The sequence below is a fragment of the Bos grunniens genome, chromosome 26 (assembly GCF_055505025.1).
Source record: "Bos grunniens cultivar Pamir isolate PY7600 chromosome 26, Bosgru_T2T1.0, whole genome shotgun sequence".
Lineage (NCBI taxonomy): Eukaryota > Metazoa > Chordata > Mammalia > Artiodactyla > Bovidae > Bos > Bos grunniens.
The window spans coordinates 8,144,822-8,160,358 of record NC_141190.1 but is presented as its reverse complement, the minus strand read 5'-3'; the positions used below and the strand labels follow the sequence as shown (position 1 = coordinate 8,160,358).

At 36.7% G+C, this 15,537-nt stretch overlaps 1 protein-coding gene across 9 annotated transcripts in view; it reads left to right on the top strand.

Moving 5' to 3' along the window:
* Nucleotides 1–15,537, top strand: part of PRKG1 (protein kinase cGMP-dependent 1) — a 1,415,798-nt gene that overhangs the window by 517,556 nt on the left and 882,705 nt on the right. For all 9 annotated transcript variants that reach the window (XM_086379150.1, XM_086379151.1, XM_086379152.1 and 6 more), the window contains one exon: nt 7,656–7,769. In XM_086379150.1, the coding sequence (XP_086235276.1) occupies nt 7,656–7,769 (114 nt within the window). The remainder of the gene's footprint in view (nt 1–7,655; nt 7,770–15,537) is intronic.

The following is a 15,537-nucleotide window of genomic DNA, read 5'->3' as shown; positions in this document are numbered from 1 at the left end:
TGGTCTCCTCTGGAATGAAAAATGCTAACTCCACTTGTTGGAGGGTTTAGTTTGTAAAGAACCCAAACATATTGTTATGTGTATCTTTGAGGTGGAACCAGGACTGTGCCCCAAGGCTACACTATTGTTTCTTGACTGTTCTTGTCTCTGCATCCACTTCCTTCCCTGATTAATTCCTCAAACCTGCCCTTTGGGAATCAGGGAAGGTCATGGAGGCTGGAGTCTTTTCCCTACAAACAAGAAAGAAGGGACATGGGAAGGCTTCTCTGCCCAGGAGCCCCACAGATTCCTGCTTCATTTCAATAGAACTTAAGTTTTTACTATTGAAAAATGTCCACCTCTAAGTGGACCCATGCAGTTCAAACCTGAATTGCTCAAGGGTCAACTGTACCGTTTGTTCTTCTTCAGGACGACATAGGCAATATAAAACAAAATCTTCAGGCTTCCCTAAAGCATGATCACAGCAGTGGTCATTTTCACTGACACTCCCATTTATTCACTCATGAGAATTTACTAATCTCTTTACAACCAGTCACTGCAGGATTAAATGACTGACACTTCAATTAGTTTAGTGGATACTAATATGTGTAGAAAGCTTGATCACACACCAAACTCTGACATAAATTTCACATATTAATCCTGTGAAGCAGGTAGCTGTTATTCCCATTGCCCTGGTGTAGAAACTGAATGTCTAAAGGTCTGGCATGTCAAGAGCAGTGAGAACCAGAATATTAGTTTAGAACTTGTGATTTCAGAATTCTTTTCCTCCTAAGAGCCATTAAAAGGTACTAGGTGAACTTAAGTAAAGGAGACATAATCTCTGATTGAAGCAACATCATTCTGGTCACAGTGAATTCTTTTCCAACCTTCCTAGCCTTGGGTGAAATTGGATTAAGCACCCATTTCACATCCTGTGAAAAGACTGATGTCCTCCCCTCAGATATCTGCCAATTTCTGAGTCCTTAGTTTCTTATAATTACACAGTTTACATAGTTACTGGAGGGTTTCCTGCTTTCCAGCTCCCCATTATCACTCATTCTTCATTTCCTTGCTTTTCTGTTTATTGATGTATCCAAGCAGTGGATCTCTCCTCAAGCTTTTATCTTCCTCCAAGCCCTTTACACAGGAAATTAGTGTGAAGCAGATTAATTTGGAGAGAAATGTAGGGCATTAATTCTGGCAACAACTAACTGAATATTGTACATTAGACATCCCTCCTACTAAACATCTTAAAGCCTCTCTCAACATGAAGCTTTCCTGCCTGCCCCTTTCTCTGAAATCTCCAGTTTCTTGCTCCTGTTTTTCTTTTTATTGCTCTGCTCATCTGTCACTCTTCTCCTTTCCATTCCTGAATCTTATGAACCAAAACCTTGAACCCTGCTTCTTTTTCCTTAAAACTGCTTATCAAAGTATTTTTTCTTTAAAAAGAAGTACAGTTTCCTCAAGAACTATTTTTAACCTATATATTTTTGTCTTCGCAAATGCATTATCTAATTATCAAAACCTATTAAGTTTCATTATACCAAATTTGTACTGAGATAATTGACACATAGAGAGTTAAATAACTTATCCCAGATCTTTTAACCATTCAGCAGTAGAGTCAGAACCTGATAGTCTCAAGTATGCCTGGAAAAATGCTGATGTCGTTCTAATATCAGCAGGATACTCTTGTAAGTCTTGCTTCAAAAATTTTTATAATCACTTCTATTCCAGGTGACATCCGCTGGGGAAAATAAGTCAGTAAAGTAGCTTTGTGTGTTTATTCTAATTCTACTCTAATAGACATGGATTACTTAAATATTGCAACCTGGTACTAGCCGTTTTTTGGCTTGCAATTTATGTCTGGTAAAGATTCTTTTTTTAAGTGGAAGTCAAAATTGTCCCTTTAAATGCAGAGTGTTTTGTACACATGTGGACATAGTTCATTTCAGGGTTTCTCAGCTTTGGCACTGCTTACATTCTTGCACTGAATAATGCTTGGCTGTGGGGGCTCACATGTGTATTGGAGAATGTTTAGTGGTGTTCGTCTACTCTCTAGATGCCAGAAGAACCTCCTTAGTTCCAAAACTTTCATAGAACCAAACAAATATCTCCAGACATTTCCAAATAGCCCCTAGGGTTAAAAGTGACCCCATTTGGGAACCATAGTGTTAGGTCCAAAAGTCTCCCCAACTTAATACTATTACATAAGAAACACAAAAATCATATGATGCGTCCCCACAGGTCTGACACTGATAACAGTGTTTGTCATTTGCCAGTCTCTAAGGAACTAAAGACATGGCCATTCATTGATTAGACTAATGAGGTGCTCATGTATCATGGAAGTAATAGAACAAAAATGCATTGTGAATGGCAAGAATTGAGCTTAATAAACTTGACTTGAGACAGTCAAATTATCTATTCAACTCTTGTTATTCAGGGAATGATTAGACTACTCCCTATTTCTTCCCTATGTGAATATCTCTTATCTGTCCTGTCTTTGGTTTTCTTCATCACTAGAAGTTGAATTAGTCCACTGATATTTATCTAGTGCCTTTTGAGTACTTTAAAGGGCTAGGATTTCAAAACATAAGATGTAGAAAGATTATAGAATCATCATGCTTGTCTTGTGAAGTCTTTCCAGAGTTCTATTCATGTCTGGTCAATGGCTGACTCATCTACAATAGGTTTAGTAAATTCTTACCCCTTAAATATCTCTAAGGACAGAAATGCTGTAATGTAATTTGCTCATTCCAGACTTTCATTCTGCTGGTTCAGATGATTTTCTGTATCTGGCTTGCTTAAATTTCATTTTCTTTCTTCATGTAGGTTTCCTTTGTGGATATGTGCATATGCCCTAAAACCTCAGAAAAAGTGAAAGTGAAAAGTTGTGTGCAACTCTTTGTGACCACATAGACTATAGAGACCATGGAATTCTCCAGGCCAGAATACTGGAGTGGGTACACAGTCCCTTCTCCAGGCGATCTTCCCAACCCACATCTCCCACATTGTAGGCAGATTCTTTACCAGCTGAGCCGCAGGGAAGCCCAAGACCTCAGAGTTAGAAGCCAAAACAAAAAATGAGTTTCACGTATATTAATGTGCATGTTAACCTCTCTCTCTTTTTTCTTTTAGTTCCTGTAAGTGAGATTTTTAGTTCTAGATACCTCACTTACATTTTTGATTCTCTGATTATTAAGTATACTGGTAATGATTTTATTTCATATTCAATATGTATTACAATCAATTGTAATTTAGTGTAATGAACAATTGTATCTAATGTATTTATAGCAGTCACGACCAGAAGGGAAATCAGATTTTCCTAATTGAAAGAGAGAAAACAGAGGTCTTCACTCATGTAGCTTCAACCTCGACTAGCCTCTTATACCTCAGACTAAGTTTCATTCCATTTGAATGACTAGTACTTTTGTGCTTCTAGTAAGAATTATTGCTATGATGATGTAAGAAAAGTGACTTCTGTGAATGGGACGCTTGGCCTCATGTAAAGCATTATAAGGATGTGATGGTTACAGAAACTGTGAAAACACACATGGTTTAGGGAAGAAGTCACTTCTGTTTATCTCTTTCTCTCGTCTTTAATCTCTAATGTGTGTGCACGCTAAGCGGCTTCAGTCCTGTCCAACTCTCTGCAACCCTATGGACTGTAGCTCACCAGGCTTCTCTGTCCATGGAATTCTCCAGGCAAGAATACTGGAGTTGGGTTTCCATTCCTTCTCTAGGGGATCTTCTTGACCCAGGGATGGAACCCTAGTCTCTTATGTCTCCTGCATTGGCAGGTGGGTTCTTTACCACTAACGCCACCTGGGAAGCCCAATCTTTAATAAGATACTGGTAAACCAAAAACACACAAACAAAAACTAAAGAAAACTCACCTAATAGTAAATACTAAAACAGGGCAATTTTTCACAAACTTTTGTTAAATTTCCAAAGAATGATTTCCAATCCAAATTAACACCTCATCAAAAGAACAGGAGTTTAGGTCCAGAGAGACCATATCCTTTTGGACTTGAAATCAAACTTAAACAGAAAACTGATAAGGTGCTGACCCACCGCCCTTCTTTAATTTGAGAATAAACTATCATCTAATAGTGAGACTGTCTTTTTCCTTCTTATACTGACTTAAAGAAGACATATGTAAATGACTGACAAGATGTATTCTTAAGGAAGAATATCTAAGACTATCATCTGTCCCTAGAAAGGAGAAGGCTTTTTCCCTTTAGTTAGCCCATAGTAGCCTTAATGATTTCTACTTTCTTCCACAAGTAACCACACTCCTAACCTAAAATGACAAGGCAAGTTCAATATAGTAGTAGTCTTAATCCATCAAGGAAGCAGAGAGTAAGTTCTAAACATTCTCATCACAAGGGAAAAAAAAAACAAACAAACAACTGTGTTTGTGAGATGACAGATGTTAACTAAACTTATTGTAGTAATCTTTTCATAACATATGCATATTTTCTCCTAGAGAAAATATACCCATGCTGATCATAGCACAGCTCAGTCATCACAATGTTAAATGTTCCTGTTGAATCTATCAGCCATAGAAACCCTCATGAGAGAATACATAATGTAAAAAGTGTGTTCTCAAACCTACAAAATCATAAAAGTATTAGACAACAAAGGAGATGGAAGATCTTGTCTAGATGGGACCTTTGATAGAACAACTATCTTCCTTTAATGACCAATCAAGTTGTCCTGCATGTTCCAACCAAGATTGTTGGAATTTAGCACAGAGTATTCGTAATTAGCTTATTGCCAGCCATTCTGTCTCAGCCTGCCAGTAATAAATCTCTGAACTGATTGGTCTTATTTGTGAAAGTCCTTACGGCCCCAAACTACAGATTAGTTGGAAAAAAAAAAAATGCCCATAAAGTCAGGTGACTCTGGGTTTTCTTATAAATTCAATACCTTCTTTTATTTATAGAAACTACTGATTCTTATAAAAATAGGTAAAAGTATGAATGCTTTGGGCTTTCCAGGTGGTGCTGGTGGTAAAGAACCTGCCTGCCAATGCAGGAGACATAAGAGATGAGAGTTTGATCCTTGGGTTGGGAAGATCCCCTGGAGGAGGGCATGGCAACCCACTGCAGTATTCTTGCCTGGGGAATTCCATGTACAGAGGAGTTTGGTGGACTACAGTCCATGGGGTCGTATGGAGTTGGGCACAACTGAGCGACTTAGCAGCAGCATGGATGCCTCACTATGGATCTGTTATTACTGACCATCTCCCTGAAGCGGTACATAAATTGTAGCACCAAAAAGCGAGAGGTCGGTTAATTATTGTTCAATGTGGCAAAGTTTAGGACTCATGACTCAGCCCGTTTTACATCATAAATGGGCATGTGGTACCTGAAGTAAAATAAAAAGTACACTCAAGTTGCTGTGATAAAGCTTTCAACTCTTCGTGCTAATGGCAGGAGTGATATCAAGAGTCAAGTGAAACTGTAAATAACCATCAGGCTTTCTTTAACCCAATATTCTAACACCTCTCACACAAACAACTTTAACAGTTTAGCAGAGTTCAGGTAAAAATAACTTGAATGTTTCTTTATTTTTCTTTCCTGGTGGAGATAGGGCATAGTAAAAACAATACCAATATAGTATCACACTTTTAAAAAAAAGTGAAAATGAATAAAAAGAGCAGGAATAGAAGATATAAATTAACTACATTTTGGATTATTTTTAGTACCTCAAGTAACAGTCCTAATAGCCTCTAGTCATTGTTGAGTTTAGCCAGGCAAAATAATGGAAAATGTCTAGAACACTATTAGGAGCTTTTTGTTTTTATTTATTTATTTTTTATTAGAGTATAATTGCTTTATAATGTTGTGTTAGTTTCTGCTATACAGTGAAGTGACTCACAATGATGATCTGAGGTAGTGTCATTAAAATGTATTCTTAAAGTTAATATCAAATTATAAGCATATAAAACCCTCCATACTGGGCCATTTATTGAGGGCTGTTGGCCTCTGCATAAAGGTGCTAAGTATTCTGCCTATTTGACTTTTTCCTTATTTGTTTCCCCACATCTGTCCCCTCATAACCAAAACCACCACATACAGGCCCACCTGCTTTCCATGTGCCTGGACCCCATTTAAAACAAATCTTGTTTTTAGACACAGAGGGAAAAAGAAAGGAACGTAAATGAAGAGATCGGCTCAAGATGAAGCCAAGTACTTTAAGGGAAGTTGACTAGGTGGGCATTGGAGCCATTGAGTGTATGCAGTAAACTTTTGACTGTCTTATTTTTAATTTTTTTAAGTGACCCACTTGGTCTGTATAGTCTATACTTGGAATTCCTTTGTAAATGTGTTGTTGCACGTGACTGACCGCTTGGTCACGTCTGACTCTTTGTGACCCTGTGGACTGTAGCCTGCCAAACTCCTCTCTCCACGGAATTTTCAGGCAAGAATATTGGAGTGGATCGCCATTTCCTACTCTGTGTAAATGTATAATCACTTCTAAGTTTGCTTCACGGCTGGTGTGTGTGGCACATTATATCAGTTGTGAATTCAACTTTTTAAAGTTTTTAAATATATAAGATTTTATCTTACATATTTGAACAATTCTGTGATTTCATAAATATATTATTCTTAGGTAAAAGTGGGTCGATTTTTAAAAAGGAAGAAGTAAATGTAAAGCTAAAGCTCTAGAAAATTAAATATTACAGGAAGCATATAGATTAAAGGGGGTAATTCATGGAGACAATGTATGAAGGCCTGACATTCAGACAAACTTGGCAGCGTTAATTCCCTTCAGTCACTAGCCTCTGCCGAGCATTCGGCTTCCCTTCTGCAGCCTGTGGCTAAGTAACTGGGAAGAGTAATAAAGGGTAAGATAAAGTATAGAATAGACTGTGTTGCCTCGTTATTTCTTCCCCCATTATATTAGGTGATGAAAGGTTTGAATTCATAGCTTTGAATTTTAAAATATATATATATATATTTAAAATTTGCTTCATGAATAGCATTTCCTCACTTTCAGGCACCAATATATATCCAGTGTACGCTGTTTCCTTAGCTTTTCCTCCTTTAGCGCTTCATTTTCCAAATCTTTGTAGAATATCGACAGTCCCAGTGTCTCTTTCTTTCCCCTCAACCTTTGTATTCAGTAGTTTGGTTTCCTTACAGTCCATGTTGCAGGGCTGAGAAGCAGAGAAAACAGTCTTGGCCCAGTTGGATAAGATGTTTAAAAATAAAAGATACTGTGAGCTGCAATTGAATAATGCCCAAGGGTCAAAGTAATTTCCCTTTGCATAATAGCTGCCTTATTCAGATGAGAATTCCCAATATGAAGTGTGCTGTAGAAAACATATGCACTCAATTTTTCCTTGCAAATTCAAAATGACTTTAAAATTGGAATTACTAGAGTTTTCTAATATCGCATTTGGAGTAATTTCACATTTTGACTTTTTTATTTCTATCCCTTTTTTTTTTGGTGTTTCTTTTAGTCTCCTTTCTAATCTTATCAATGATTATTAATTTAGGAAAAGATAATTTAGGACAAGATTTGCATTTCTTGCATTGCATCTTGAGGATGATTTTGTTTTAGTTGGTAACTGCTTTGTATTTTTGAAAATGAGCCTGGCCCTCCTCTCTCATCTTAGAAATGCATGAGAGAGAATCAAAATGATATATTTTCCTTCTTCTTTTTAGATGGTAAGGTTGAAGTTACAAAAGAAGGTGTGAAGCTGTGCACAATGGGTCCTGGTAAAGTGTTTGGAGAGTTGGCTATCCTTTACAACTGTACCCGGACGGCGACCGTCAAAAGTAAGGCTATCTAAAAAAAAAAAAAAAAAAACTTTTCAGTGTCTTCTTTCCTTTAACCTGTGAAGTGTTAGATAATAAGCCTCTTGATTTTAATCTTTATAATTTCATTAATCTAGCTTCTAATTATTGCTTTGCGATACAGTTGATATTTTTATCCTAAAGAGTAATTGTTAACATTGAGTTAAATTTTGTTGCTGACTTATTAAAAGTATCTTTTAACCTTGAACTCATAAATTAGCGTTTATAAAATAGCACTTTATGAATTATAATTAAACAGGAGCAAGATGTTGCATTTTCTGCCTTAAAGTCTCAGAATCATATTTAAGTACATTTTATGTATCTGTCTATTTCGGGTTGCATTCCCCACATAAACTTCACTTATTCATTCAGTGGTTTAGAAAAATTAAGAGGAGAAATGTCTTTCGTTTCATTCAAACCCTGAGTAAGATATCCTGAATTCTAGAATTGCGTCTGAGTATATTCTTGTCTTCAGCTGCTCATCAAGCTGTATATTATAACGTTTTTCTTTTCTACTGATTGAGCTTATTTTAAGTCGAGGCAATAAAGCAGCTTGTTTCCCTAATTTTACATGTATGTGTGTATATGATTTCTCTAGCAACTTTTATTGCTTGGTAGAAGCAGCTGCAATAGTTAGAAGGAAAAGAAGTTTGTTTTAAATATTCCTTCTTCCTGAGTACAGGATGTAATGAATGTGTAACAAACAGAGCTGGAAGCCAAAGCTGACAATGGAAGGTCTAGAGCATCTTCAGGCAGAAATGTGTATTTAAGGTTTGATAAGTTCTTCTGACATAGTATCCTGTGAATGATTGCAATCATGTTACTTTGATTAGGTTGTGTCATTAAAACGATCCTGTTGGCAAAATGACAATTAAATTGTTATTGTTAATTTTATCTGTCACTGATGGTTTTATATACTGCTTTTTTCCTCTCAGCAGTATGGCGTATAATTGACAATATGACATTAAAACTTGAGTTGTAAAGAACTGAAGAAGGCGTGGCCAGCTAGCGTCACAAATTCTTCCAGGTCTTGTTAGTGAATCACCGTTTTAGTCACTGAAATCGCTGTCACATCAGTGGCAACTGGGGCCCTTATAAAATCAATCTTTCTTGACATTTTGATTCTTGATGTCTGAGAACACAGAACTCTTTTGATTGATAGGCACTGCCATGTTTTTATTTCATGTGATCATTTAATTATGTGACTCAAGGGATAATGAAGCCCAATGAACCGTAACAGATTTTGCCAGAACTTAAACTCACTGAAAAAGTGTCTGAACTAGAAAAAAGAGCAGTGATGACTCCATTAGGTGAACAGATTTTGCTATCATGCTTCATTTTGATGAGAAATATATTACTTCTAGGGCAAAAATGGGCCATGATAGCACCTTTGGATTAAAATAAGCTTTCTCTGAATTGTGAATAATTTTTTAAGGTTTTAAAATACCTAACTGATAAAAAATATTTTTATATGTTGCTCATTTAATCTAACTAAAACTTCCAAAGGCAAACAATTGATAGTGAGATGGTGCTTAATCTTGTGAAATATTAAATTGTTATTAAAGAAATACTTTAAACTGAATAGAATATTTAAATGAATTTTATAGCCCAAGAGATTTTTTTTGTAAGGTGATTGCTTGGCTTCATGAAAGTCAATTTTCTTATTAGGTTCTTATAAAATGCTGTTTGGTTGTATTCGCCTCTGTTGTTCTCATGTTTGATAAATGTAAATAGACATTATGCATCTGTTCAGCAGCAAGGAACTAAGTGTTGAATGCAAATGATACTTCTCACTATTTGGGGGTAAGAATTTTATCCATCATTAAAGGGAATGAGCAATGGATCATGTTCTTTAATTCAGACTCAGATGTCTCATGTGTGTGAGTGTGTTTGTGTGTGTGTTCATCATGCCCCCTTGGTGTGGAGGATGCACTGAGAAGAGTCTATGGTTAATGATGTGCAAATACATCTCTGCATTTATAGGTGCAGAGATTTTGTGCATGCCTAAGGAATGTTATCTATTAACCTCTGAATGTTGTGTGAGAATTATGAGGTGTGAATAAGGGTCATTTGTCACTTAGGACCTTTGTGCCATCTTCTGTACTGTCAAGGGAGATTGTCCTTACCAACTGGAGTCTTAAACACTATTTTAAATTTAAGTTATTCTCTCAAGCCGATCACTTTATAACTCTAATTAGATTCCATTGTATTAGTTTTATCGAATGACCACAATCAGTGCTATCTCACTCTTTACATGTGATATTTTTTTAATGTCCTTATTTGGTTTTTCAGATCCACTTGTTTACCAGAATTCAAAATTGTGTCATCTCTTATCTATATTTTTTGTAACCATTGTTTTGCCAGTGGTGACCATTTGGAGTAGCTTTCAAAATTGATTCATCTACTTGGGTGCAGTAGTCTTTTAAGTCTGAGGAAGTTCCCCTTCCTATTTAATCGCTTGTCTAGCCACACGTTTTTCCTTCTCACTTACCTGGCTTTTCCCTCACTTACCTCTTTTCCCCGAATACCGCTTTCTTTCATGATTGAAAATGTTGATGATCTCTCTTATCTTTCTCCCTAGATCAGCCTGAAAGCTGCCTAGGATTTTAATGCATTTTTAATCACACAGTCATCACAAACTTTAGGTGACATTCAAGGGTTCCTCATTGTACATGAGTCTTTTCTTCTTCACGAGAATAACTTTTTGAAATTGTATCAGGCCTTGGATAAATTCCAGTGACTTCTTCTGCTAATGAATGTGACCCAAGCACCTGTGGGTTGGCTTTTTTGTTTTTTAAGTAGGATATGATATTTTTTTATATTGAAGTATAATGAATGTATAACATTATATTAGTTTCAGATATACATGATTCAATATGTGAATATATTGCAAAACGATCTCCACAATATCCATTCACTTAATGTCCATCACCATACATCATTACAAAATTTCTTTTCTTGTGATTAGAACTTCTGAGTTCTGCTTAGCAGCTTTTAAATATGCAACATAGTATTGATTCTAGTTACTATGTGTACATTACAACCCCAGGACTTATTTTAAAATTGGAAGTTTGTACCATATGACCTCTTTCACTCATTCTACCCACCCTTCACTGCCCCATCCTCAACCTCTGGCAGCCACCAATCTGTTCTCGGTATTTGAAATCTTTTATTTTTTTTTTTAAGATTCCACATATAAGTGAGATCATCATGGCGCTTCTTTTTCTCTGTCTGACTTGTTTCATTTAGCATACTGCCCTCAGTGTTCATCCATGTTGTAGCAAATGGCAGCATTTCCTCCTTTTTTATGACAGTAGTAGTATTTATATGTACACGTCATTTTCTTTACCTATTCATCAGTGGATACACAGATTGTTTCTGTCTTGGCTATTGTAAATATTGGTGATGTGGATGTTAACGTGTGGGTTCATATCCCTTTGGGCATTAGTGTTGTTTATTTCTTGAATAAATATCCGGAAGTGGAATTGCTGGACCAGAGAGTACTGAGAGTCTTAATTTTTTGACAGCTTCCACACTGTTCCCCATAATGGCTACACCACTTTATGTTCCCACCAAAAATGGATGAGGTTTTCCTTTTCTTCACATCCTTGCCAGCACTTGTTTATTTCTTGTCTGTTTGAAAACATTCTAACAGGTGAGAGGTTGCATCTCACTGTGATTTTGATTTTCATTTTCCTAATGATTAAGTGATGTTGCAGATCTTATCATGTGCTTTTTGGCTATCAATATGTCTTTGGGAAATGTCTATTCAAATGCTCTGGCCACTTTCTAATCAAATTGTTTATTTTATTTGTTGATATTGAGTTGTATGAGTTCTTTATATATTTTGGATATTCAGTTCAGTTCATTCGCTCAGCTGTTTCCGACTCTGCGACCCCATGGACTGCAGCACGCCAGGTTTCCCTGTCCATCACCAACTCCTGGAGCTTACTCAAACTCATGTTCATAGAGTCGGTGATGCCATCCAACCATCTCATCCTCTCTCATCCTCTTTTCCTCCTACCCTCCATCTTTTCCAGTATCAGGTCTTTTCAAATGAGTCAGTTCTTTGCATCAGGTGGCCAAAGTATTGGAGTTTCAGCTTCAGCATCAGTCCTTGCAATGAATATTCAGGACTGATTTCCTTTAGGATGGACTGGTTGGATCTCCTTGCGGTCCAAGGGACTCTCAAGAGTCTTCTCCAACACCACAGTTCAAAAGCATCAATTCTTTGGTGCTCAGCTTTCTTTATAGTCCAACTTTCACATCCATACGTGACTACTGGAAAAACTATAGCTTTAACTAGACGGACCTTTGTTGGCAAAGTAATGTCTCTGCTTTTTAATATGCTGCCTAGGTTGGTCATAACATTAACTCATCAGATACATGATTTGCAAGTAATTTCTTTCCCCATTCTTAAGGTTGCCTTTTCATTTTGTTGGCTTTCTTTACTCTGCAGAAAGTTTTTAGTTTGATATAGCCATACTTACTGGATTTTGCTTCTGTTGCTTTTGCCTTTGGCGTTAAATCCACAGAATCATCTCCCAGACTGATTTCAAGGCATTTACCACTTACGTTTCCTTCTACGAGTTGTATGGTTTTGAGTCTTACTTTCATGTCTTTAATCCAAAATATGTATTTTATTAAAGCTACCGATTGACATATGCTCTAAATTATAAGATTGTTCATAGTAATCCAGCTAAAAGAACTATGGTAGTTTGAAGCAAGCTGTTTGTTTTTCACCTGGGAAAAATCTTCTGGAATTCTTCTGAGACTAAATAAATGTATGCCATTTGTTATTATGGTCATGCCAGGAGGAAGATCTGATAGCACCAAGAAGAATATTTTTTTAGAGCAAAAACCATAGTGATATGGGGGATGGGGTGGGAAATCCATGTAACGTTAAAGAAAATCTGTACTAGTAGTCTACTTTTATCTTATAAAACATTGATTCTTCCTCTAAGGAATGAGAATATGCAAATAATATTTAAATATTAACAAAATAATTAATTAATAAAATTAATTATTAAAATTAATAAAAATAAAAAGAATATTAAAAATAATATTGATAGCATCTAACAGATGCCTTGGCTTATTCATGACTTGTGTGCAAGTTAAGTCACTTGAGTTGTGTCTCTTTGCGACCCCATGGACTGTAGCCTGCCAGGTTCCTCTGTCCAGAGGGTTCTCCAGGCAAGAATGCTGGAGTGGGTTGCCATTTCCTCTTCCAGGGGACCTTCCCTACTCGTGGGCTGAACCTTCATCTCTTATGTCGCCTGCATTGGCAGGTGAATTCTCCATTCGTGCCACCTGGGAAGCCCATTCACGCCTTACATAAGTTCAAGGGTTTTGTTTTCTTTTTTATTGTGATATGAAAATAGTTGCTTTGATTGCATATATCCAATTACAAGCATTCCAGATACCATGGGTAGGAAAAAAAAAATCAGTTGTTATATTTGATTTCTATAACACCAAACAGTGTTGTTTGAATTTCACATTTTTGTCTAAATATGTTAAGATTGCATAAACAAAGGAACATTTTACCATCCATTTTCAAATGCCACGAAGGATAGGAATTTCTGATACATTCATTCAATACCCAAGGCTTACTCAGTTCCCATACCTGAAAGCATATCATTATCATGTTTTTCTAAGTGTCATTCCTGGTTGTGATTTCACCTTCACTACCCTCACAGCTAAGGCAACATCAATTTACACTCACCCTGGGCCTCTTACCCTACTTCTATGCCCAAGGTTCTCGAAAATCACAAAAATGGAGACGTTACTGGAAACATAAGATGGAAAAGGCACTTATTGTACAGTGAGAGAGATTCAGTAGTACATACCCTGTTTGTACATTTGCATAAAACGTGCCTTATTTTTACCTGGGTTTCTCACAGCCAGTTCTCACAACTACACAAGAATTTTTTGAGGTTTGAACCACATGCTCTTTGCTCAAACTCCAGTTGTACATGAATTTGTATTTTTGCCTGAAGGTGCTGAATTGAAGCTTGTTCCTCTTACTTTGAGTTCTCCACTGAAAGTGCCCCAAACCTTAGCCAGTTTGGGTTTCACATAACATAATTCACATAACTCATTCAAAGAGACTTCAATAAAAATCCAAGACTAAAACTTCTCTCTTTGTAGGAAAACATCTTGGTACCAGATTAGGGTGATTACTATATACAAGTTACCTTCAAAATGGCTTTGGTGGATGTAAAAGCTCTTTTATGAATGGGCTTGGGCAAAATATCTGAATAATTCTTTCTCCTTGGATTATTTATACAAGTATTTTTAAATTCCTCAGTACTACAGTACTTACACAAAAGAACCTTAAATATCCTTACAAGAAATCTGACAAACTGGGACTTGAATAACGGATAACATCTGATTTAATATGAATACTTTCAACTTTCCATACTTAAACCTTCCTGAGATATTTGTAAAGGGGGGAAGCGGAGCAGTTAAGATATTTCACTGTGTCATGTTTTTAAGAACACGTTGAAAGGTTTAGATTTTCTGTTTATTTTTGTTTTTAAAATAGAGTTGAGTGTGTGCAGTAAAATGGCTTGTATTTTCCCTTGCAGGTCTGTTTCAAACACTGCATTATTCAACCTGACTTAAGAAAATCTGCCAACTGTCAAAACCCTAAAAAGATGAATTGGGGAAAAAAAGCAAAAGGAATTTGACTATAATTTCTTGCTCAAATAACTCTATGCACTATAAATGTAATGCCTGTACCTCCCAGGTCAACATATGGTGCTTTTTTTTTATTGGTAAAGCAATGCAAGGAATGAATGTCAGTTTTATTACTGATATAAAGGAATCTTAGATGAAGCTCTTGGAGTGGCTGTAAACCTTGACAGTTTCTTAAGATGACTATATCAAGAAGTAAGCAATTACATGCTGCTAAGTCACTTCAGTCGTGTCTGATTCTGTGTGACCCCATAGATGGCAGCCCATCAGACTCCACCGTCCCTGGGATTCTCCAGGCAAGAACACTGGAGTGGGTTGCCATTTCCTTCTCCAGTGCATGAAAGTGAAAATTGAAAGTGAAGTCGCTCAGTCCTGTGTGACCCTCAGTGACCCCATGGACTGCAGCCTTCCAGGCTTCTCCGTCCATGGGATTTTCCAGGCAAGAGTACTGGAGTGGGGTGCCATTGGCTTTTAGGAAATGCCATTATAGTGTTCCATAAAGTGCCATTTTTATGATAATGATTTTCATGATGTAAAAATGAACCAACGTTGTCTGCCAGTTCAAGCAGTTGGCATGTGTGCAGGTATTACCTGGGGTTTTAATGACCGGGAGCAACCACATCCTGTCATGCTCCCTGTGCGCTAGTGTCAAGGCAGAGGAGATAACTGTGTTAATGAGACAGTCTCTGTTTTATCTTCAAGAGGCAGATTAAAAAGATGCATGCTTTGCTTTCTCTCAGTCCGACGAATGCTTTATACCAAGAACCCTGAAGGAGGGTACAACTTAGATGATAAAGACTAGAAATATGACCCTGATTGCAGAAAGAATAGCTCAGTAACTTCCCAGGAGTTGTCATTATTGTCACCATCCTGGACAATGAAACAAGCAGATAGCATCATCTTGAAGAAGCAGGTACATTTATTTAGTGACTTAATATGAAAATCTTCTTCTTAGTATAATTTTCTGTCACATTGGTCTATTAAAGAATACTGTAAAAATTAGTAACATAAATCCAATAATCCCTAAGAAATAAATTTCTTTAATAAGGAAAGC